The following is a 25346-nucleotide window of genomic DNA, read 5'->3' as shown; positions in this document are numbered from 1 at the left end:
AGGTCACAAAATAATTTTTCCCACCTCTAGTTTGTAAGTATTTTAAATCACATAAGTCGGTATGAATTAAATCTAGAGGTTTGTTAGTTCTTTCAACACGAGGTGATGGTGTTTTTGTGAGCTTAGCCTGTACGCATACTTCACATTTTTGTTTACTTGTCTTGTATTTAGGAATTAGATTTAAATTCATTAATCTTTGTATAGATTTGTAGTTCACATGGCCTAATCTTTCATGCCGTATATTAAAAGACTCAACCAAATAAGCAACTGGATCTTTCTTATTCATTGAAACTTTTGGAGCTACAACTTTCGGAAGGACTGTCATTACATTCAACTTGACAAGTCCACCCTTAACATACCCCTTTCCCAAATACATCCCATTCTTCCTAATCACGAGCTTGTCCGCCTCAAAACTTGTGGCGAATCCATTCTTGCTGAGCAAGGTTCCCGAGACTAGGTTCTTCCTCATGTCAGGCACATGCTTCACATTTGTCAGAGTGACCTCACGTCCAGATGTCATCTTCAAAATCACATTGCCGCGTCCTTCAATCTTGGAGACTGCAGTGTTTCCCATCTTGAGCTTCTCCTGAGTCTTGCTTTTCTCATAGGTGTTGAACATCGCCCTATCGGTGCAAATGTGGGTGGTTGCACCAGTGTCATACCACCATTCCTTGGGGTTGTTGCTTTCAACCATGTTGGCTTCAGTCACCACAGCAACGAGATCCTCCTCAGTGAGATTTGCCTGAGCCTTCTCATCCTTGATCTTTTTGCGACACTCAACAGTCTTGTGCCCCACTTTTTGGCAGTAGTGACATTTCCCCCTGAACTTCTCCACATTCGCATTCGCATTGATTTCAATGCCTTTGTTCTTGAAGTTTTTTCCAGAAGCCTTCAGGGCTGCAGCAGTTTTGGAAGGCTTGGCAGGAGAATGGGCGTGTGCCTTTCCTTTGCCTTTGTGCTCAGCCATGTTGACACTGTGCTCCTTAGCAGTGACCTTGTCAGCAATTCGGTTTCTGGATTCCATCTGAAGCCTCATGATGAGCTCCTCGAGCCCCATCTTCTTCTTCTTGTGCTTCAAGTAGTTCTTGAAATCCGCATAGCTTGGAGGAAGCTTCTCAATGAAGCTGAGAGTTGTGAATGTCTCGCAGATGGACATTCCTTCAGCAGCGATTTCATGGCAAATGAGTTGAAACGCTTCCACCTGATCCATGATGGGTTTTGAATCCACCATTTTGAAGTCGTGGAACTTTGAGACCACATACTTCTGGCAGCCAGCGTCCTCACCTCTGTACTTCTTGTCTAGTGATCTCCATAGCTCTTTCGCCGTGGGGATCTCGCAGTAGACACGGTACAATGGGTCAATGAGACGTCCCAAGATGTAACCTTTCCAGATGAAGTCGGAATGCACCCATATGTCAACAGTTGCAAGACTGTGAACATCATCAATCCCGTACGGAATCAGGGGCTTGTCCTTCTGGATGAACTTGTCCAGTTTCATCGTTGTTAGGAAGAACATCATCTTCTTCTGCCACGTTTTGAAGCCTTTGCCATCAAACTTGTCTGGCATCAGTCCTTGAGTGAACACGCTAGGTACAGCCGGAGGAGTTTGAACTGCCACCGGACCACTTGCAGTTGCTGAAACTGAACTCGTCTGATAAAGACCAGCACCGAATAGACTCCGGCGAGTGGTTTCATCAGCAGCATTTCCCGCAGGGAGGATAGTGCTTGTTATTGCTGCAGCGGTTGACACTGTGATGTTCCCAACGGTTGTCACTGTTGCATCAGTGGCTGCAACGTGGAGTGGAGTCTGATTGACATTTGTTGTGTCACTGGGGGTGTTGTTATCGTTCGTCATTTTTCTGTAGAGAAAACTTGAAGACGAATTAGTACTCCAATCAACAAATAACATATTATTTTTAAGCAAAAAATAATAGTCTAAAATCAATTTTCATTTTTGGTGTTTGAACCAAATCATATTGATATAAGTCTTGAGAAAAACGTTTTGCAAACTCGCTTAAAAGCGTTCAGAGAAATCGTTTTGTATAGACTTAGAATGTTTCACAAAATCGCTTAAGAAAGCGGTTACTGAAAACGATTCATGTAAATAACATTTTGTTAATGTATCAAAAACGTTTCGCGATAATGCTAGAAAGCAATCCGTAAAGCGTTATGAAACAAATAAGAAACGTTTCGCGGAAGGGCTATAAAGCAAATCGCAAACTCGTTTTCCAAAGAACATAGAAACGTTTCGCGGATAAGCATATAGCAAATCGCAAACATCGTTTGAATGAAACCATAACAGGTTTGTATGAATCGTATATGAATAAACGTTTTTCGGTAGTGCTACAGAGCAAAACGCAAACCGTTAATGAGATAAATTACAGACGTTTCGCGGAAGTGCTAGAAAGCAAATCGCAAACACGGTTCCAAAACCCGTTTTTATAAATCGTTCTTCAATCCGATCAAACGCTTTAGATAGAAAGCGAAATAAGAGTTAAGATTGTAGAAGCCGTAAAACCGGTTCGACACAAACGATAATATAACTACGATGTTAAGGAAAAAATAGACGATTCAAACCGAAATGGAAACGAAACCATGGAGTCGAGACGAATCTCTTTCCTTAACTCTTAATATTCGCTCCGTTAGTGCGATGGATCTGTACGAATATGAGTCCCAGGATAAAACCATGTAAGGTTATCACGCGACACTCGTGAAGAACCTCTACGAACTAATAATCTACGAAACACTCTCTAGACTTACGCGTAGGAGTTTTTGCTGGTATTTTGCAGTCGAAAAGAATCCGGAAATGAATGGAGATGAGAGGCGATATTTAAAGAGACGGAGACGACCCACTTCCCGCAACAGCTGCTGCACGTGGGCGAGAATCTCGCGGAGATCGAGGGAAGTTGAGCTCCGAAACTTCTTCCTCAAGACTCTCTCTTATCTCGTTTTAAAACTTTCGAGAGGATAACATGCATGGCGTTTTTATTTTCTAGACAAACTACTTGTCGTTTTAAATAAAATTGTATGCTGTTTTTCCCGAAATAAATGGCTAAACGTTGAGCTTAATTTGGTCCAAAAAGAATAATTCTTATCGGGCCAGAGGCCCTCCACCCATGCCCAAGCCCTCCACCCAAGCCCACGCCGAGCCGGCCGGACGGCGGCGGCGGCGGCGCGCGCGTGGGGTGCCTTCTCCTCTCTCAAGCTGTTTAACCCATGATATCATCAGATCATATATAAACAGCTCAAACTTTCTTCTCCTGGCCGATGTGGGACTTTCCCCACTTCACCATTTCATTTATTTAACATTTCTGATGGGCTTAGACCCATATCATTTGTTATTCACATTTTAATAAGGCTCATTGGCTTTATTGTTCCAACACCACTGACAAGCATTCAATCGAACCCTTCGCATCCCACCGTAACCGTCTAAAGCTTCAAGTATAAATATCCGACCTTCCCAAGATGGACAGCACAACTCAAACGATCCAGAAACATAGTTTGTTCTAGCTAATTATTCCGACGATGGCGACTTTATACACCCTCCTTGCCTATTTGAAAGCCGGTCGCTGCTCTAATACTGCGGAGGTTGTTTGTTGAGGTTTTGGGAGGCTAGAAATATCAACTAAGGCTAGAAATACCCTGTGATTGCATCATTAATGCTCTGGTTGAGCTCAGGTGAGTAATTTTATTTTTGTCTTTATGCGTATTTGTAAGCAAAAACCAAAAATAATTTCCCTTTCGACAGGTACTGGGTGATACTTTCTGTGTCGGACAACACTGGCACAGCGGCTTTCCTTGGCTTTGATACGGAGGTGCCTAAACTGACCCACAGATTGTGGTACGACCTATAATCAACCTTTAAATATCAGCGTCAACTATTATTTGTGCGTCAACTATTACTTGTGCGAAGTGATTCATCTATAATGGTTTCGACCGGTTTGCAGGAGGTAGGTGTTAATGCTCAGGTTTACACTGACATGCCTCGATCACTGGCTGATAGTGTTGGGAATACCTATATCTTTCAGCTCAGAATGAAAGACTCCAACTTCACTGCAAACCACCAAACCTTTACCATTTCCCGCATAGTTCCTGCACGAGAGCTTGCACCTATGCCAACGTTTGCTGTGAGTGTTCGTCACTTATCCTAATGTAATTAGCTGTTTATAAAAATAAATGGTCAGTCTTGGTTATGTTCATAACAGGAAGGTGTAAAGGTCCCTGAGGCAGCGCTTCCTGGAGCTGTGGCACCAGGATCAGATGTCAGAGATGTTAACACTTGCAAAGTTGCAGAGCAAGCAACTACACCTGATGGTTCACTTTCCGGACGTTTACCAGCAGCGAAAGAACAAGTTGATCTGGAAGAGAATGCCCCCAAGAAAGCACGTGTGGGATGAGTCCCCTGTAAGAGCCTAACTAACAACGTCTTCTCCTTATCAATTAATCTTTTAGCATCTTTCAACTTAGCTTAAATCTATTTCCTTTTTTTAAAGTCAGTGTCGTGGTTGTTGTTATTTCTTTTATCTATACAAATTCTATTTCCCTTTTAAAAAAAAACTCAGTGTCGTGGCTGTTATTTCTTTTATCAATGCAAATCTTTTTAACAATACGCATCCACATGTCTTGGATTTATAGGTTCCGAGGCCATGCAGTCTTCATTAGTAGTCCTTTCCTAAGCTCCCTATATATCCAGCATAGGCTTTCATCATCTGAATACGCAAACTTCTTCGGTGTCTTGACGTCTTCATGGACATAAAATCTGGCATACATATTTCAGTGAGAGGTTTTGAGTATCAAAAACATTCCATGTGAGTTATACTATCAAGTTTCAGTTTAAGCTTCCACCATAATAGGCATTTACTTCTTATTCATCTATACATACAAACACTAAAAAAAATTACAGGAAAAAATAATTATTGCATTGCTTGCATTAGTAACAATCTTTAGAGATAGGCTCAGCAGGAGTCAGAAATGCCTTTACTTGACGTACAGGTCTGAGGTTTCCTAACCGAATTGCGTAATGTTCCATTATACATGCACCATAAAATCCCTTCATATGTCAGGCCTCTAAATTCTTTATCACCAAAATCCAATATGCACCAGAAAGTAATATTTTGAAAGTTCATATATCTACAGGCAATTCTCACGTGTCCCTGACCCCCAACTAAGAACTATATTATAACGCTCCTACCATCCAGTTCATTTCGTAACTACGTATATAGAAAATACAGTCTATATCAATATATCACCCAACGTCTACAGAAAAAAATAAAAATAAAAATGATTAAACAAATATAAGTTAAATTCTACTAGTTTAAAAACTAAGCACCCTAAGAAAACTTTAAAATAAATAGTACAAATAACGTTGCTTAATTAAAACATAAGATTCCTAAAAAAAATTAAATAATAGTTATATTATCAATATAAAGAACAATGTTCTCTTACAAATCCACACTAAATATAAATTATAATAGATAATCTTCATAAATAAACAATCTAATTTAAAAAACAGTTAATTCATCACAAACCATCAACTCAAAAACCCGAACGCTTCTCAATAAATAGTCCTTTAAACAAAATGTTACAGGAAGTCAAGAAAATCGACAACTTAAACTCACTATCTATAAGATATAACTATGTCGCCTTATGCTACTTTCAACTTTGAGTAAACACAAATAACCAAACAATGAATAATGAACCATTTCTTTCTTATGAGTTCTCACACTAAACAAGACTTTCATGAGCAAATCTTGGCACACACTCCAAGTCTACATCCACAGGTTCAACACACAACAATTTATTATTGATTTCTAGCTACCATCCATCACCGACTATCAAGGTAATTTTAATGACTCAACAACTGAGAGAATGATATTCATGTTAACATACCATGAAATAGAATACCCGACTCAACCTTGCTTATTCAAGAGAACACCTAATACGTGATGAAATTATTAAGAGTCGAAAACAATAACATAACTGATGATCTTCAAGTTACTCTTACCATCACAAACTACAACCAAAACACGACTACAAGACTTGACGTCGACCTTATCATCACCGATCTTGAGGAAACTAAAATACCTCCAACTACATAAGAGGAAAACGGTACATGCACAATATGCTTTAGAAATTGCAACAATGGAACCGATCTATGGTTACTTACTTGCGGCCATACTGTTCATTTCCACTACATTGACCAATGGCTTCGTACAAACATAAGATGTCTCATATATAGGGAGAGCAAGTGATGGCCGCAATATATTTAACTATATTTAAATTATAATATATTTAAATATATTTAAATTCTAACTAAATTAACTTTGTTACAATTTCAGCTTTTTATTTTACTTTTACTGAATCAATTAGTCACAGTCGCTAATAATATTCCACTTTGAACTAAGCAACTTCAAAACAAAGTAATACACTACGATAGCTAACCACTATCGAATGGATCGGAAAAATATTATTCTTTTTCAACATATTTTCATTTTCATCTTCTAGAACATATTTTGTTTACTAAAACCATAAAATATATTGTAAATTCATTTCAGAAAAAAATATACAAACCCGGCGCTATGCGCCGGAATACCACTAGTATTATAATAAATGGGTGCAAATAAAACCATTTTTTGTATTTTAAAACCTATCTCTTGTAAGTTGCAACCAAACTCACATCTTCTTCTTCAAGTTTTTGCTCTTCAAGCTCTATAAGTCTCGCAAAAACACCAACCAAAGGGGCAGTATTATACGTGCAAGCCTCGGTTTGAATTTGGCTCGGACCGTCCGTACCAATAATCATATCCTTGAGTGCATCCAATGAATCCCTTGTATTCTTTATCAGAAGCGATCGATGCACCTCTATGATGAACCCTAGTCGGGTATTTCGGACCGTATCCGACAAGATAACTTGTTTTCATCGGGTTTGTTCCTAAAATGTAATCTATTTGGGATTTCGCAAACACGATCATCTCATCAGGAGTCACAGTTCCTTCATGACACTCCAGATTGGAGTTTGATTTTCGTAGATGATCGGAATATCCTGCTTAGGAAACAAGCTACCACTTTCTTATGAGATTAGGAAAGTCATATGTTAGAGTTATCTATAAGAGTGGTTTCCTAATGAGTTTAGGAACTTAGATTTATATATAAGGATATGCAAAAGTGTTGCATAATGTGTGAGATTTGAAAGCTTTAGTTTTTTTGAGTTATTTTCTAAAGCATTGAGAGAATAATAATAAAGAGTTTGAGTTTGAGATTAAGTGTTTGATTCAGTATCGCTCTATAACTAAACTTTTCTAAAAATGAAAATTTGTTAATTTTAAATTTTTTAATATTTATATTGTTGCATACAAAGATAAAGTATTTGAATAGTTGTTGAATGTTAGATATGGTGTGGGATATATACCTTACTTTTGGTTACGACCTACCTTTTGGTTTCGAACATCAAAACAAACTGAAAAGTTACAACCTACTTAAACGTGACGGCATGATTAAATCCGGTGTCTTAGCCGGAGTTGTTAACTTATGATTTGATATTTTTTTGTTTTTTTTTACATTTTTCGGGTAAAAGATGGTTCTTATATTTCTTATTTAAGAGACGGTTCTTAGTTTTTCTTAATTAAAATCTAAGAAAAACTAAAAATCATATTTTAGCCGAATCTAAGAACTCCAGTTAAAAGACTGGGGTTAATCATGGTTTCCCACGAAGTTAAAGCTTGATAATCCCTTCACATAACGCAATAATAAGAGCTTTTAAGTAGGACCGTTAATTCGCTTAAATGATGTAATAAGAGGTTAGTCCTATTAAGACTTTATTTACTAAAAAAACTAATTTTTTTTTTTGTTTTTAATTCATGGTGTTAAAACTCTTGAGCTTAACCTTTGTTTGTATTATGCTAGAATTAGAAATGTTGCTAGTTCGTTTGTTAACTTTTTAGGATTAGAAAACAAAAATTAGGATTATCCAACCAGACCAGACCAAATTCTTAGTTTATTTATGTGATTGATAATATGAAACACTAACCATGGAAGCGAGGAGTTGAACGCCAGCGAACTTTACGTCCCAGCTAAACTCGGACATAGCCCAAGAAAGGCCACCTAGTTGGTGAGCCATGTCAACCACATAACTAATATAATGATCATTGTCGGTGGCTCGAGAAAGCCACGTTGCACCCCATAAAAGCTCGTCCATGTAACCACTCACTGAGGCATAATAACTTTTAACAACTCTTAGACTCTCATCGTATTTTCCTCTGTACTTGTCTCCAAACTCAAATAACTACACCAAAACCATAACCAAATTAAATAAACGATGGTTCCAGCTCAACTGTAACATTTAATAACATTAAATAAAATTAAAATGTGTATGTACTTGTTGGGCATGGTGCAAGAGAAGGTGAGAGTAATGTGGGTTTGTTGTGCGGAAAACGATAGAAGCTGCAGCCATAGCCGCGGCGGTTTCTCTGGCGAGATCTGATCCCGGATTATTCTCGTCGATCTTGAAAGCTCGCCGTGAAGTTGTCATGTCCTCCGGTCTTTGCCAACAGTAGCGATCAGTGTCACCGTCGCCTACTTCAGCCCATAGAACATTTGGACTTGTGTGTGCCTTGATGAAGTAATCGGTTCCCCATTTGATAGCTTCAAGTGCGTGAGATAACTCGCCGGTTGAAGCGAGTGAGTCACCGTACTCTATTACACTCCACGGCAACATAGTCACCGTGAAAGCCATCGGAAGTCCGAATTTAACATGGTCTCCGGCGTCGTGATATCCTCCCACTAAATCCACCTTTATGACCAAAGATGCAAAAGTTAAAAGTTATAGAAATAAAGTCAAATCCTTGACTAAACCAACAACGAATTTCAATACTAATTATAGATTGAATGTTCAATTAATTAAAAACTTTTAAGTCTCTTTCAAAAGTAAAGAAAATATTTCTTGAATCAATAATAAATTTCAATAATTATCTACATTAAAGAAAAATTAAACACATTGATCACATTTACAAGTCTCTTTCAAAACTTATGATAATTAAGTAATCTTATAGCAAAAAAAAAATGTAAAATAAGTTTTTTTTTAAATCAAAAAAAGAGAAAAAAACATTTAAGCTTAAGTTTGTAGCAGACACTAACCCCTTGCTCGAGACCATCAGTGAGACCAGAGTGATCACGCCAAGTCACGCGCTGGTTGTACGGAAGTCGACCTGATCTCTGAGCTTCGAAGTAGAGTAAGCTTTTAGACAATGCTTCACCGTAGTCGAACGCTCCGACGTCTGTTTCCGAAGAAACACCTATCAACGACGCGGCGGAGGACATAGTGATCAGAATAAGGAGGAGAAAATGCCATCGCTTGTTTCAGTGAATCTCCTTCACTGTCATATTTGTGTGTGTGTGTCTGTCTCTCTAAGTCTCTGTTGGAGATGAAAAGAGAGAGGGAAAGCGATGGACTCTCTCACTAGTCTCTCTCTTTCCCTGCTCTTCGCAGGGGATATTTGAAAGCTGTGTGGAGTGGTGGAGTAAGGAGAGAGAGAGATGATGTGACTTGTTTCTTTTATTTTGTGGTAACTTTTGTTTGTAAGATCTTAACATTTTACCAAAAGAATAGAAAATTTGTAAGAACATCTCAAATTATTACTTTTTCTTACATTAGTAACTCTACTCTATTTAAAAAGGTAAAACTGGAATATTAAATAAAGTAATATAATTATTTTATTTTGATAAATATTTTTAAGAATTGAAAATCGAGTAGGTATGAAAAAATTTACTTCCAATTAAATTTTACAATAAAAATGAAACTGGATTAGAGATGCTCTAAATCTTTAACGTGAGATGAGACTTTTGCTTTTTCTACATAGTGATAATCGGCTTAATGTGCGTAATTTATGCAGCTAGCTATTGTGCTGGCTGTGAAAATCTGAAGGATTTTTAAAGTTAAAACCCTTCAACTAAGTTTTTTTTGGATAAAAATCCTCAAACTAAGTAGTTAATGAAAAAACCTTCAAACTAACGTTATTTAATGAATTAAACCCTAACAGGTCATAATTATCATTTCTACCGGCAAATCTTTAATTTAGGGGCTTCTACATCAATTAAACATAGTTGAGGGGTTTTACCATTAAATTTTTTTAAAAAAAAAAATCAAAATTTTATAATATTATTTAAAAATTAGTAACTTTTTTTGACAACATAAGCGAGAACTAAGTAACTGGACCGCGCGATTCAGAAAGCCAAACCGAAAGTATTGAATCGACATATAACATAGCTGAAGGAGAACTCCTCGCACCACTTGCAAGCTTGTCCGCCATAGTATTTTGTGCTCTTGGAATATGTCTGATCCGGAAGTTAGGGAAGAAAGTCTTACTGCGTCTAAATTCTTTATATAATTTTTGTTAAATTTTCTCGTTTTTACATTTTTAATTTATACATATATAATGTTGATGTTAAAACACATCAAACTCATATATTTACAAAAAAAAATTAAAAATCCTAATTTTGAAAATTTAAGTTACTAATTTTTAGATAATATTATAAAAATGATTTTTATTTTATTTTTAATGGTAAAACCCCTCAACTATGTTTACTTAATGTAGAAACCCATAAACTAAAGATTTACCGGTATTATTGGTAATTATGACCTGTTAGGGTTTACTTCATTAAATAAAGTTAGTTTAGGAGCTTTTACGTTAAATACTTAGTTTGGGAGTTTTTACCCAAAACAAACATAGTTGGGGGGTTTTAACGTTAAAAATCCAAATCTGAACTACTTATTGTTAAAAGTGTATATTATTAATTTATTACTGTTTTATTCCACTTTTTGAAATTCAAAAATAGACATTTCTCAGAAAATACAATTTTGTCAAAAGTGTATATTATAATAATTTCAAAATTTTAGTGGTTTTTAAAATTTTAAAAAGCATAAGGAGAAAGTCCGTTGTAGAACCTAGAAAGTGTAACAGCGAAGAGTAGGAAAGGGGGTTTAATTAGATTCTTTGTCTGATTATAATGACTACAACAGGTTTCCATGAAACACTCCAGTTAATTAAAAAAAAAAACTATAATGTGGTTCAATGGTAGTATGTGTTTAAACGCAATTGTGTTCATTTCGTTATCTCCGGTTTCAAACAATATTCTTATAATAACGTCATATATTTCGTCGACAAAATTAATATTCAGGTGTAAGATCGAGCTGGATTTAAGTACAGTTTCCACACCAAACCGAGACGGAGAGGAGTGTGCCACTAAGAGACACCAACACGTGTGCAAGTTCCTACATCCATAAATTTCGCTTGATGACCGGTTTGGACTGTATATTTTTTCGAGCACCGACATTTTGGTGTGGAGTATGGACCTACCATTTGTTTACCTCGAGCGTCGACCGACAACTTAGTCAAAATACGTCGACTTAAGCAACCAAAAGGTACAATTAGCACCACTAAGCATGGAGACGTAAACTTTGATATGTTGTTAACGTGGAACATGCGTTGTTTATTAGTTTATCATTAAACTTACTATATAACACCTGCTGAGAAAACAGATGCTTGAAATTGATTTGGGCATTGACATTTTCTCAGTTATATCGTATAAAAAAAAACTTACAATCGTGTAAGGTGTCATTATTTTTTTATTTTTGTTAGCGCCACTAAGCATGGAGGCGTAATTTTGACATGTAATGTAAAACAAGTGTGTTTATTTGTTTAAGTTAAACCTGATGCTTGAACTTGCACTGAGATAATTTCTCAGTGACATATTTAAAATGGTATTTGTATAAACACAAAGCAACTACAATCATGTAAGGTTTCATTATTTTGATTTTTGTTATAATGAAATCTCTTATTTATTTAAGCAAAAAGTCTTATTTATATATACATAAGCAAATTATTTTGCCATTAGTTACAGAAAGGAAGAAGTTATTTTGCAATTTGGTGTGTGTGGTTCGTGCAACGCACGGGAAGCCATCCTCCTGTCTCAATTAACTCCAAATCTACGGAGTTAATAATGCTGTCGATGGTGTATACACATAGGCCTGGGACTTTTATCCGAGATCCGGATTCGATCCGAGATTCGATCCGGATCCGATCCGAAAATCCGGATATCCGGAGGGGCCGAATCCGGATCCGGATAGTAAAATGTTGGATCCGTCAAAGCCGGATCCGGATCCGGATATCTTAATTTTTAAGTCCGGATATCCGGATCCGTAAGTTTTATTAATAAATATTTCAAAAATAGTAATATCTATATATAAAAATTAATTTTATTTAATATATTTTCATTTTTATAATAATATATATAAATTTTATGTAAATTTTGTAATATTGTACATAGAAATAATTAAAGATGTTATATATATATATTTTAAATTATTGTTAATATTTTTTATATATATATTAATATTATTTTTTATTTATTTTAAGGATCCAAATCCGGATCCGGATATCCGCCGGATATTACAATTTTTAGGAGGATATCCGACACCCGGATATCCGAGAACCCCGGATCCGGATAAGGATAGTAAAATTATGGATCCGCCGGATAAGGATCCGGATACCTTAAAATTGCCCGGATATCCGATCCGTCCCAGGCCTATATACACATCTTCATTCCATTTACCAAAAAAAAACTATACAATAGTATTAAATAATTGGGTGCCAAATGTCTCTCCCTGACAAAATTTTCTCCAGCACATCACCGACGCCCTTACACTCCAACGAAGCTACACTATTCCCACCTACGATCTTCTAAAGAAACTTTAATAGATTAATTGACTTTTTAATGGACACTTATTACACATTAATATTAATAGCTTTATTTCTTACCCTGTATGGTTAGCTGATTTGGTGAGTAGATATATATTTTGGGACAGAGATTGAGATTTTGTGTTCATTTCGTTATCTCCGGTTTCAAACAATATTCTTATAAAAACGTCATATATTTCGTCGACAAAATTAATATTCAGGTGTAAAGATCGAGCTGAATTTAAGTACAGTTTCCACTGTAGGGAAACCACCCTTCGATAGTGCTTAGCACTAGCCCAAGACTGTAATACCCGAGAACTCGAAAGAACCGAGAAAATTTCTAAGTATGAAGAATAATATGGAAGAACTCTCAAAAGATTTAGAGAACTTTGAGTAGAACATTATTTCTTTAAGAAAAACTTTCTTATTATTACACTTATTCAACTTCTTGTGTTGTTGTTACAAATGATAGAGGAGAGAGCTATTTATAGGCTCCAAAAGTACAAAATATCTTACAAACCTTATCTTAATCTCTAGAACTTTCTACCATAATATCTAGATTTTTTCTACTAATATTATCCAAAAGAGATCTCTAGAACACTTGAGGAGGTGATGATTTTTTATGATTTTTCTAGAGAGATTCTAGAACCTTAACTTAACTTTGGGTTTAGCCAAATAAGATTATTGGAACCCATAATTAAGGATAGCCCAAAATCAAGTTTAACTTCAATACTCCCCCTTAAACTTGATTTTGTCCACCATTCCAAGCTACGAACAGAGTATCTCGAACTGACCTTTAGGTAACGACTTGGTGAAGATATCAGCAATGTTGTTCTCGCCTCGAACCTCCAATGCTTCAATTGTTCCATCAAGCACCTTCTCTCTTATGAAATGATGTTCCAATTCAATGTGCTTCGTTCTTCCATGGAACACTGGATTATTGGCCAGCCTGATAGCACTTTGATTATCTCCATAGATGGTAGTCGATTTATTTATTGGCTCGAACAAGTCTTCAAGGAGTCTTCGAAGCCATATACATTCTTGAGCTGCCAGTGTTGAAGCTTTATACTCTACTTTGGTAGTAGACAAAGACAATGTTGCTTGTTTCTTGCTGCACCATGAAATGCTTGTATCTCCACACAAGAACACAAAACCTGAAGTTGATTTTCGATCATCTAAATCTCCACCAAAGTCAGCATCTGTGAAACCATGAAGAAAAACCTTGGCATTATACTTGTACATCAGTCCCATGCCAAGTGTTGTCTTCACATACTTCAATATCTTCTTTGCTGCTTCTAGATGTGGCTTCCTTGGTTCCTGCATAAACCGGCTTACAAGACCAACCGCAAAGACAATATCTGGTCTTGTAATTGTTAAGTATAAAAGACTTCCAACAAGAGAGCGATAAGGTCCAGGATTGGCTAACAAGGATCCTTCATCGCGTTTGAGCCTTATGTTAGTATCCAATGGAGTAAAACGTACCTTTCCTTGGTGTACTCCAAACCTATCAACAATCCTTTTTGCATAACCTTGTTGGCCGATGAATATTCCATCATTTACCCTCTCGACCTCTAGGCCAAGAAAGTGATTCAGCTCGCCTAACTTCTTCATCTCAAACCTCACCGACATATCCTCTTGTAGACGAGCAATTTCAGCATCGTCATTTCCAGTAATGATCATATCATCCACGTAGAGGAGAACTACCACATGAACTCTTCCACTTCTCTTGAAGAATAGGCTTGGATCAGCACTTGATGCCATATACCCGCAAAACTGAAGAAATTGAGCAAGCTTTCCATACCAAGCTCGTGGAGCTTGTTTTAATCCATACAAGGCTTTCTTTAGCTTGCACACATGGTTAGGATACTCTTGTGACTCAAAACCAGGTGGTTGCTCCATAAAAATTTCCTTATCAAGCTCACCATAGAGAAAAGCATTCTTCACATCTAACTGCCATAATTTCCATCTAAAGCTTGCAGCTAGTGATAAGAGTGAGCGTACCGTAGTCATCTTTGCTACTGGACTGAAGGTCTCATCATAATCTTCTCCGTACTTCTGAGAGAATCCTCGAGCAACCAACCTTGCTTTGTATATATCAATGCTCCCATCCGCCTTTCCCTTTAGTCGGTATACCCATTTACAAGAAACAGGTTGAGCATCCTTTGGTTTCGGAACCAAATCCCATGTTTCATTTTTCATGAGAGCATCAATCTCCTCCTTCATTGCGGTCACTCACTCCTCAACTCCTTTTGCTTCTTCATAAGATGATGGCTCATCTTCATCTAGAGGAGCTGCAAAGTAACAAGAGTAAGTGGTGACGAACCTTTCATCTCTAAACCGACCGGGTTTGACAATGTTCCTTTTTGGTCGTTGATTGGCGACAGAACCATGATCATGCTCCTCTTCTTCATCTTGGTCATCGCTCCCCCTTTCACCTTGAGTCTCCTTTTCAAAGCTTTCATTATCACTTGGAACTTGAATAATTTGTTCATTAGTCTTAAAGGAACCTGAACCATCTTGCTCATCTAAGACTTGGTGTGGTCCATAGTAGGATGAAATTTCGTCAAAGACAACATCACGAGACACTGTGTATTTATGTGTCTCTGGATCCATACACCTCCAGCCCTTCCGTTGTTCATCGTAACCGACAAAGATACATTTCCTTGCCTTTGCTTCCAACTTTGTTCTTTGAGAGTCGAACACATGGACGTAACAGACTGATCCAAATATTCTGAGATACTTCACCGTTGGCTTCTTCCCGTGAATCATCTCGTAAGGAGACTTCATGTTGTTTGGACTGAGTGGCATCCGGTTGATGACATAAGCTGCACATCTCATGCCTTCTGCCCATAAGGCCTTAGGCAAATTCTTGTCATGTAGCCAGCTTCTGCAGGTCTCGGTTAGATGTCTAATCTTTCTTTCTGCTACTCCATTTTGTTGAGGTGTATACGGGCATGTATATTCTCTCTTAATACCATTCTTTTGGCAAAAAGAGAAGAACTCCTTTGACATAAATTCTCCTCCATTATCCGTCCTTAGAGTCTTTAGTTTTCGACCAATCTCTCCTTCCACGGTAACCTTGAATTCTTGAAATCTTCGAAATACTTCTGATTTTTCTTTCACAAAGTATACCCAAGTGTACCGTGAGAAATCATCTACGAACAGCAACATGTAGCGATACCCGGAATAGGAGGATGTTCTTGTTGGACCCATCAAATCACTATGGACCTTCTCCAATGGACCGCTGCATCTTGAGGTTGAATGATCAAATGGAAGTCTATGTGACTTTCCATATTGACAACCTTCACAAATTCTTCCTCCATCTTGAATCTTCAACTTTGGAAGCCCATGAACCAAGTCTTTATTCACCATGACCTTAAGCTTGGTCATATTTATATGGCCAAGTCTGGCATGCCAGATGGAAGCATTTTCATTCGTACTCATCTTCTCCACATAGGCGTGTGAAGCCAATAAAACATATAAATCTTTGACGCGTGCTCCAGTGTGAACAACATCCGCCTTTAATTCTTTAATATTCCTTAAGAACTTAACGTCTTTTAGGCCAAATAGAACATAGTTACCTGAGTCGACCGCATTCACCACCGAAAGAAGATTCTTCTTTACTCCAGGGACATGGTACACATTCTTGAGGGTGATCGGTTCCTCATCATCTATTTTAATGACAACAGTCCCTTCCTTCTCAACTCGATGGATTGAATTATCAGCGGTAATAATAGCTTCTTTTCCGTCATGACGTTGAAGACTGGAAAATAACTTCTCATCTCCGGTAATATGATGGCTACAACCCGAGTCTACAATCCAATCATTTCTCAAGTTCTTAGTTGTGGGTGTACCTGGATGTGTAGCCTCCACCGTGAAACATTTTCCCCATTCTTCGTCTTCCGTATGACTTTTTGACTCCACCATATTTGTTTCCTTCAACTTGACTCGACAATCCCTTTTGAAATGCCCAAGCTTTCCACACCGGTAGCACTTGAACTTTTTCTTATCCATAGAAGATCTTTCACTTCCATCATTGTGTCTTGAACCTCCATCTTTGTTTTTCGCCTTGAAGCTTTGTTGCCTCCGAGCTACAAAGACGCTTCCCGAGTCATCATTATTTTTGACTCCTGACATTTGCATGGCTAATGACTCTTGCGAAGCTAGCAAATTTTCAAACTCTTCCAAGGAAGGCTGTGTAGCCCATCCTTGAACCGAAGTCACAAACGGTGTATATTCAGGCCGTAGACCTCGAATGATAGACCGCTTCAACCTTGCTTCAGAAATTGACTCCTCCGGATTTAGAGTATTAATCTCAGAGCATAGGTTCTTTACCTTGATAAAAAACTCTGAGATTGAAGACTCCCTCTGCTTCGCATTCGCAAGCTCATTCTCTAATAATTGTAGCTTAGCCTCATTCTTCTTGTTGAACAATTGATCTAAAGCTTGCCAAATGGAACTAGCGGAAGTACACCTTGAGACATGCTCAAATATGCTTGAAGATATGGACCTCTTCAAAGCAAACTCCGCCTTGGCATTCTTCCGTGTCCACTCCTTTGTCGCTTCTGGGGTTGCAGCATTTCCCCTTGGTGGTGTTGTGTTGTTACCACCGACGACGTTCCATAAGTCTTCACTCACCAGGTATGACTCCATGCATGACTTCCATAACCGGAAGTTAGATTGGTTTAGGATTTCCATTCCCAATCCAACAACACGACCCGTTGATTCCATACTTAGAATAGACCCGAGCTCTCTTTAAAACTCGATCTCGATGAGCACAAGATTAGCTTGGCTCTGATACCATGTAGAGAAACCACCCTTTGATAGTGCTTAGCACTAGCCCAAGACTGTAATACCCGAGAACCTGAAAGAACCGAGAGAATTTCTAAGTATGAAGAATAATATGGAAGAACTCTCAAAAGATTTAGAGAACTTTGAGTAGAACACTCTTTCTTTAAGAAAAACTTTCTTATTATTACACTTATTCAACTTCTTGTGTTGTTGTTACAAATGAGAGAGGAGGGAGCTATTTATAGGCTCTAAAAGTACAAAATATCTTACAAACCTTATCTTAATTTCTAGAACTTTCTACCATAATATCTAGATTTTTTCTACTAATACTTATCCAAAAGAGATCTCTAGAACATTTGAGGAGGTGATGATTTTTTATGATTTTTCTAGAGAAATTCTAGAACCTTAACTTAACTTTGGGTTTAGCCAAATAAGATTATTGGAATCCATAATTAAGGATACCCCAAAATCAAGTTTAACTTCAATATCCACACCAAACCGAGACGGAAAGGAGTGTGCCACTAAGTGACACCAACACGTGTGCAAGTTCCTACATCCATAAATTTCGCTTGATGACCGGTTTGGACTGTATATTTTTTCGAGCACCGACATTTTGGTGTGGAGTATGGACCTACCATTTGTTTACCTCGAGCGTCGACCGACAACTTAGTCAAAATACGTCGACTTAAGCAACCAAAAAGTACAATTAGCACCACTAAGCATGGAGACGTAAACTTTGATATGTTGTTAACGTGGAACATGCGTTGTTTATTAGTTTATCATTAAACTTACTATATAACACCTGCTGAGAAAACAGATGCTTGAAATTGATTTGGGCATTGACATTTTCTCAGTTATATCGTATAAAAAAAAACTTACAATCGTGTAAGGTGTCATTATTTTTTTTATTTTTGTTAGCGCCACTAAGCATGGAGGCGTAATTTTGACATGTAATGTAAAACAAGTGTGTTTATTTGTTTAAGTTAAACCTGATGCTTGAACTTGCACTGAGATAATTTCTCAGTGACATATTTAAAATGGTATTTGTATAAACACAAAGCAACTACAATCATGTAAAGTTTCATTATTTTGATTTTTGTTATTATGAAATCTCTTATTCTGGATAGGATTTTGGGTAGGATTTTATTTGGATTTATCGCGAAAATTTGGGCGATGAGGGTTTTGGGTTCTGCCGTCGCAAAGGCATCACGCCGGCGCTATTCTGGGGCATTCTGATGGAAGATTCGGAGATTTCGGTACCTCCAGGGGAGGCTTCACAGCGTGCTCAGTTGGTGTTGAGTCAGAAAGTTGGTTCGTGGGTGGGAGCCGTTCAAGGTAAGCGAGTTCTAACGAAGTTCGAGGTCGATGTTCAAATGAAAGATGGGGTTGGTACGGTGGATGTTCCAGAAGAGGTCATGAAGGATGCAGCTCCTTTGTGGGAAGATTTCCTCATAGGGAAATTCCTTGAAACTGCTCCACATATCGCCAAGGTTCACGCAATTGTTAATAAGATATGGGCTTTCAGCGATAAGAATCAGATGATAGAGGTGTTTGAGGTCAACGCTAACACAATGAAGTTTCGAATCACAAACTCGGAGATGAGGAATCGGGTATTGAGAAGAGTAATGTGGAATCTTGCAGAGGTTCCAGTTGTGATGACAAAGTGGACTCCTTTTGCTGAAGAAAAACAAGTAGAGATACAGTCGGTACCAATGTGGGTTCACATGAAAAATGTCCCTATGAATATGTTTTCATGGAAAGGTCTAAGCTTTGTATCAAGCCCTCTGGGTACTCCTGTTAGACTTCATCCAGAAACATCACAGTGTCTGAATCTGAAAGAGGCGAAGATCTTTGTAAATGTTGATCTAACAAAGAAGCTTCCGAATAAGATGAAATTCTCATTTCAAGGAAAGGAGACAATGGTGGAGTATAGCTACCCTCGCTTACCTATAAGGTGCTCTACATGTGAAAAGTGGGGGCACACTGCTAAAGTGTGCTTAGTAAATGGAGGAGAGAAAAGGGAAGGGCAACACTCTGATAAGTCTGGAGAGAAAAAGATTTCTGAGAAAGATGATAAGGAGATGGAAAACAGTAAGGAAGTTTCGATGGAAGAGGGTGTCACAGGTATTCTGTACCTCGGAGAAAAAAGTGAAGAACCATCTATGGAACAGGAGAAAGAAGAAAGTATGTCATCTACAGACAATAAGGGAAGTAGGAATGTGGGGGAGGAGAACGGAAGCTCAACAAGTGGTGAACAATTATCTGTATCAGTTTCTCCTGGAACAGAACTTGGAAACGTTCCGGGGATCTCAGAACAGGCTTCAAACAAAGAGGTGAATCAGGTGTCGATTGGAGGATGTGTGGAGTTGGAAAGGAAGGATGTAGACAAAGAGAAGGAGTGGTTGGAAATTACTCCGGGGAAAGGGTGCAAGTCTCCGGGGAAACAGTTACATAACTCAGAGTTGGGGCAAGCCATCGTCTCAAACTCCAGATTTTCTGTTCTCAGTCTTACGGAGGAAGAGGAGGAAGGTGAAATAGTAGACACGAAGGAAGAGAATGGAGAAACCGTGAAGCAGAATGGTAGCTCTGTCAAGCATGAAATTGGGATTCAGAGACAGTCGTTGCCAAGAGACTCAAAATCAAAACACAAAATTCTAGGAGACTCTGTTCAAAAAGCTAAGGATGCTGTCCCTAGTGATTTGAATAAAAAGAAAAACCGTAAAAACCTTTAATGTCTGGTTTCTTCTGGAATATCAGAGGTTTCAACAAACTTTCAAAACAGTCAGTAGTTCGAGATTAGATTCGTACGGGTTCTTTTCAGTTTGGTTGTCTACTTGAGACAAAAGTAAAGGAGCGGAAAGTTGGGAGGATCCTCTCAAAGGTCTACCCTAGTTGGTCCTTTCTTTCAAATTATGAACATCACCGTTTGGGGAGAATCTGGTTAATATGGAGTCCGAAAGTGAGAATCACACCTTGTTTCAAAAGTGCTCAGATGATCACTGTTTCGGTATTAATGGAGGGGGTGCAGGAGGAGGTTTTTATTACCTTTGTTTATGCTTACAATCTGATAGAGGAGAGAAAGGAGCTTTGGAGTGATCTGAAAGCACATCAGGACTCGCCGCTAATCAGAAATAAACCATGGATAGTATGTGGAGATTTTAATGAAATACTAGAGGATCAGGAACACTCAGGCCATGAGCACTCTTCTATCCTAGCGCCAGGCATGGGAGACTTCCAAGAGGCTGTGTCCTACTGTTCTCTCTTGGATATATCTTACCACGGGCCAAAGTTCACCTGGTGTAACAAAAGAGAGGGTGACCTTATCTGCAAGAAGCTTGATCACACTTTAATTAATGGGGTCTGGATGAGGAGGTTCCCTCAAGCTTATTGCGTATTTGAAGCTGGAGGATGCTTAGACCATCAGCGTTGTAGAATTTCTATCACAGCAGATCAATTGAAGCCAAAACGTCCCTTTAAGTTCACGAATGCAGTTGATGATATGCCGGAATTTCTCCCGCTCGTCAAATCTTTCTGGGATGAGACAGTACCATTACATATCTCGACCTCTACTCTGTTTCGGCTTGGAAAGAAATTGAAAAGCCTTAAACCACTGCTGAGGAAACTGAGTAAAGATAAAATTGGAGATATAGTAAAAAAGACGAAGGAAGCTTATATCAAGTTGTGTACGACTCAGACACAGACTTTGACTGATCCGACTCAGCTGAATATGGAAGAAGAAACGAAAGCTTGAGAAAGATGGCAGTTCCTCTCGGACTTGGAGGAGAAAATTCTTAGTCAGAAAGCGAAACTCCATTGGTTGAATATTGGAGATGGAAACAACAAGCAGTTTCACTGTGCTGCTAGAGTAAGAGAAACTCGGAACGCCATTAGAGAAATTCAGAGATCAGATGGTACAGTGGCTGATAATCAAGAAGATATTAAGAAGGAGGCAGTGTCGCACTTTAGTAGCTTTCTGTCATATGAACCAGCAGATTACAGGGGTGTCACAATGGAGGATATGCAGAGTTTATTGGACTTCCGATGCAGTGAGGAAATGCGATCCTCTATGGTTAGAGAAGTGTCGGCTGAGGAGATAAGGAAGGTGATTTTTGGTATGGCTAGGAATAAATCTCCGGGTCCGGATGGCTACACCTATGAATTCTTTAGAGCTGCTTGGCCGGTAGTAGGAGGAGACCTTGTGATGGCTATTAGATCTTTTTTCGAGAATGGATTCCTACCTAAAGGGCTTAACTCCACTATTTTGGCTTTGATTCCAAAGAAAGAGGAAGCTTTACACATGAGGGACTACCGACCCATCTCATGTTGTAATGTTGTCTACAAAGTCATCTCAAAAATACTTGCAAGGCGGCTCAAGTCTCTTCTACCCAGTTTCATCTCCAAAAACCAGTCAGCCTTCGTTAAAGACCGCTTACTGATGGAGAACGTCCTGCTAGCTTCTGAACTGGTGAAGAGTTACCACAAGACCTCTGTTTCGACGAGATGTGCAGTCCAAATTGAAATCTCGAAAGCCTTTGATTCGGTCCAATGGCCTTTCCTCCTTACAGCTCTATCAGCCCTTAATATTCCGGAGAGATTTGTGTTATGGATCAAGAAGTGTATTGAGCTAGCGTCATTCTCAGTGCAGGTGAATGGGGAACTTGCTGGATATTTTAATAGTAAGAGAGGTCTCAGACAAGGTTGTTCTTTATCCCCTTACCTTTTTGTTATATGTATGGAAGTGTTATCGAGAATGATGGACAAAGCAGCAACTGAGCAGAGGATTGGATACCATCCATAATGTCAAGATATTAGGCTAACACATCTGTGTTTTGCCGATGATGTTTTGGTGTTTTCAGATGGGAAGAAGAGTTCGATAGAAGGCATTATGTTGGTTTTCAAAGAATTTGCAGAGATGTCTGGGATGACTATAAGTCTGGAGAAGTCAACATTATTTATGGCTGGAGTGGAAGATGAGGAAAGGGTCCAAATCCTGGATCAGTTTCCCTTTGCGGCAGGGACTCTTCCGGTACGATACCTTGGTCTCCCTCTGTTGACAAAGAGAATGACAGTGCAAGATTACAGCCCCCTTATTCAGCGAATCAAGCAACGAATCAGCTCATGGACTGCAAGAAAACTCTCGTTTGCAGGTCGTCTGCAGCTCATTAGTTCGGTGATTCACAGTTTAATAAATTTTTGGATGTCCGCATTTCGACTTCCGAAACAATGCATCAAGGAGATTGATCAGTTATGCTGCGCCTTCCTCTGGTCAGGTCCTGATCTCTCATCGCATAAAGCTAAGATCGCATGGAAGGATGTGTGTAAGCCTCGGGAAGAAGGAGGTTTGGGTCTGAGGTCACTCAATGAAGTGAATTCGGTTTGCTGTCTCAAATTGATATGGAGAGTTTTGTCAGCTAAGGAGTCGCTTTGGGTTTGCTGGATTCATCGGTATCTAATAAGGAAGGGCTCACTGTGGAGTGTTAATGAAGGAAGCTATTTGGGGTCTTGGATATGGAAGAAGTTACTTAAATTTCGACCCCTTGCATCGATGCTCACTCAGATGGAGATTGGTAATGGATCCTACACATCCTTTTGGTTTGACAATTGGTCTCCTTTGGGAAGATTGATAGACTTGACTGGGTCTCGAGGCTGTATTACCATGGGCATTCCAATAAATACTACTGTGAAGGCTGTGGTCCAAACATACAGACGTCACAGACACAGAGTGGAGGTTTTGGTTCAGACAGAGAACGAGATTCTAAATCTTCGGACCAGAGGCCTATCACTAGAAGATGACACTCGATTGTGGAAAACAGAAGCAGGTAACTTTCAGTCTTGTTTTAGTACGAAGCAAACTTGGGAGATCATAAGAAGTCAGTCCCCACGTGTTACTTGGAGCAAATGGGTGTGGTTTAGGGGCATGACTCCTAAGTTTTCGTTCATAACATGGCTCGCCATTCAGGATCGTCTAGCTACTGGGGACAGGATCCAAAAATGGAACCCACAAGCTGACACTCTGTGTTTGCTGTGCAAGAGCTCCATGGAATCAAGAGATCACCTATTCTTCACCTGCTCATATTCTCAAACCATCTGGTATGGTTTTGTAGGTAGGTTGTTAGCTTCTCGGTTCTCTAATAATTGGAATCAGACTCTAAATATGGTGTCTGAGGGTACTAGAGATGCAACAACAACCTTCCTGATTCGGTATGCATATCAAACGGCAGTATACTCTGTGTGGCAGGAGAGAAATGGCCGTCGGGTGGGAGAACGGGAGTGGTCTGCTGCTCTGTTACTCTCGAGAATTGATAAGCAAGTGCGAAATCGCATCTCCTCAATAAACAGGGCAGGTCCTTCAAGACTACAAACTGCCATGCAGCTTTGGTTTGGTAGTCGATAGAGTATAGTCAATTTTGTACAGAAGTTGAGTTAATATCATTCCAAACACTGATTCATTTATTGTACAAAGGTTTTTGAGATGAATAAATTTAGCATTCTTTCAAAAAAAAAAAAAAATCTCTTATTTATTTAAGCAAAAAAGTCTTATTTATATATACATAAGCAAATTATTTTGCCATTAGTTACAAAAAGGAAGAAGTTATTTTGCAATTTGGTGTGTGTGGTTCGTGCAACGCACGGGAAGCCATCCTCCTGTCTCAATTAACTCTAAATCTACGGAGTTAATAATGCTGTCGATGGTGTATACACATCTTCATTCCATTTACCAAAAAAAACTATACAATAGTATTAAATAATTGGGTGCCAAATGTCTCTCCCTGACAAAATTTTCTCCAGCACATCACCGACGCCCTCACACTCCAACGAAGCTACACTATTCCCACCTACGATCTTATAAAGAAACTTTAATAGATTAATTGACTTTTTAATGGACACTTATTACACATTAATATTAATAGCTTTATTTCTTACCCTGTATGGTTAGCTGATTTGGTGAGTAGATATATATTTTGGGACAGAGATTGAGATTTCTTGTGCATTTGTGTGTCTGAGTTTGAATATTCGTTAGTTAACCTTTAGGAAAGGATGTTTTACGGTTTCCCATGTGTACGACCAGCGCTCGATTTGACCATCTCTTATGACATTTCCGAAATCTCAATATATACCGTTTTTGGTTTAATCTCCAAGTCATTTGCACATTAAAAACGTGGAATCTTCAAAGTCCATTCACTTTTAAGTCACTAATTAAGATCGTCATGTTCTTGAAATTAAGCCGTTACCATGGTGATTGATCACTTTGATCAAACTCCCTTTTGCTTGTTTAATTTCATCACAACGAGTCTTTTTATTGCTCATAGGAAGTAATATGGACTAATTAATGGTGCTTACTGAGTAAAATGCTCAGACTCCATTAATGCACATTTAAGATTGATGATGACAAAGATCAAGATTTATCTGATAAAATGAATCCCTCACGCTCTCTCTTAAATATAAAGAATAGCATAAAATATTTAAGCAGCAAAACAATAAAATGCAGGATTTTTCGTCCAAATCAAATCCTAATATTTTTGTTTAAGAGACTAATTAATGACCAGACCTGTCAAAATCTTTACGTAAAGAGTCTTTGTACAAATCAAAAGGTAAAGAGAAGTTTCATAGATCGAATATTTTAGACGTTCCAACTATTCATAATCTTCCACCGACGGTCCCGCAGCTCGTCGCTAATCGCCATCACATTTAATAAACGTGCAGAAACCACTTAACAGAATTACTATCATATTGCTACCACTAAGGTGGGAAAATTGCTTTGTTCCTGCGACTGGCCCTTGTTAACTCCTCAAGGTAAAGAATTTGGGCGTGTAAGTTTTTTTG

At 38.4% G+C, this 25346-nt stretch overlaps 1 protein-coding gene across 1 annotated transcript; it reads right to left on the bottom strand.

Annotated features, from left to right (window-relative positions):
* Positions 1-4544: 4544 nt before the first annotated feature.
* On the bottom strand, positions 4545-9467 carry LOC106377112 (endoglucanase 11). The gene is made up of 3 exons (XM_048754971.1): positions 9133-9467; positions 8375-8788; positions 4545-8281 (listed from the first exon to the last, which is right to left on the bottom strand). Exons 1-3 carry the CDS (start codon positions 9313-9315, stop codon positions 7994-7996), a joined length of 885 nt encoding a protein of 294 aa, XP_048610928.1. The 5' UTR covers positions 9316-9467; the 3' UTR covers positions 4545-7993.
* Between the last annotated feature and the right edge of the window lie 15879 nt (positions 9468-25346).

Source organism: Brassica napus, chromosome C4 (genome assembly GCF_020379485.1).
Source record: "Brassica napus cultivar Da-Ae chromosome C4, Da-Ae, whole genome shotgun sequence".
NCBI lineage: Eukaryota > Viridiplantae > Streptophyta > Magnoliopsida > Brassicales > Brassicaceae > Brassica > Brassica napus.
Note: the sequence above shows the minus strand (reverse complement) of the source record. Positions and strands in the feature narration are given on the sequence as shown.

Coding starts and splice junctions, on each gene's coding strand:
- LOC106377112 (XM_048754971.1), bottom strand. CDS start 9,315: ATGTCCTCCGCCGCGTCGTTGATAGGTGTTTCTTCGGAAACAGACGTC. Junction 8,789..9,132: donor CTGATGGTCTCGAGCAAGGG/GTTAGTGTCTGC, acceptor TTGGTCATAAAG/GTGGATTTAGTGGGAGGATA. Junction 8,282..8,374: donor TCTTGCACCATGCCCAACAA/GTACATACACAT, acceptor GTTTTGGTGTAG/TTATTTGAGTTTGGAGACAA.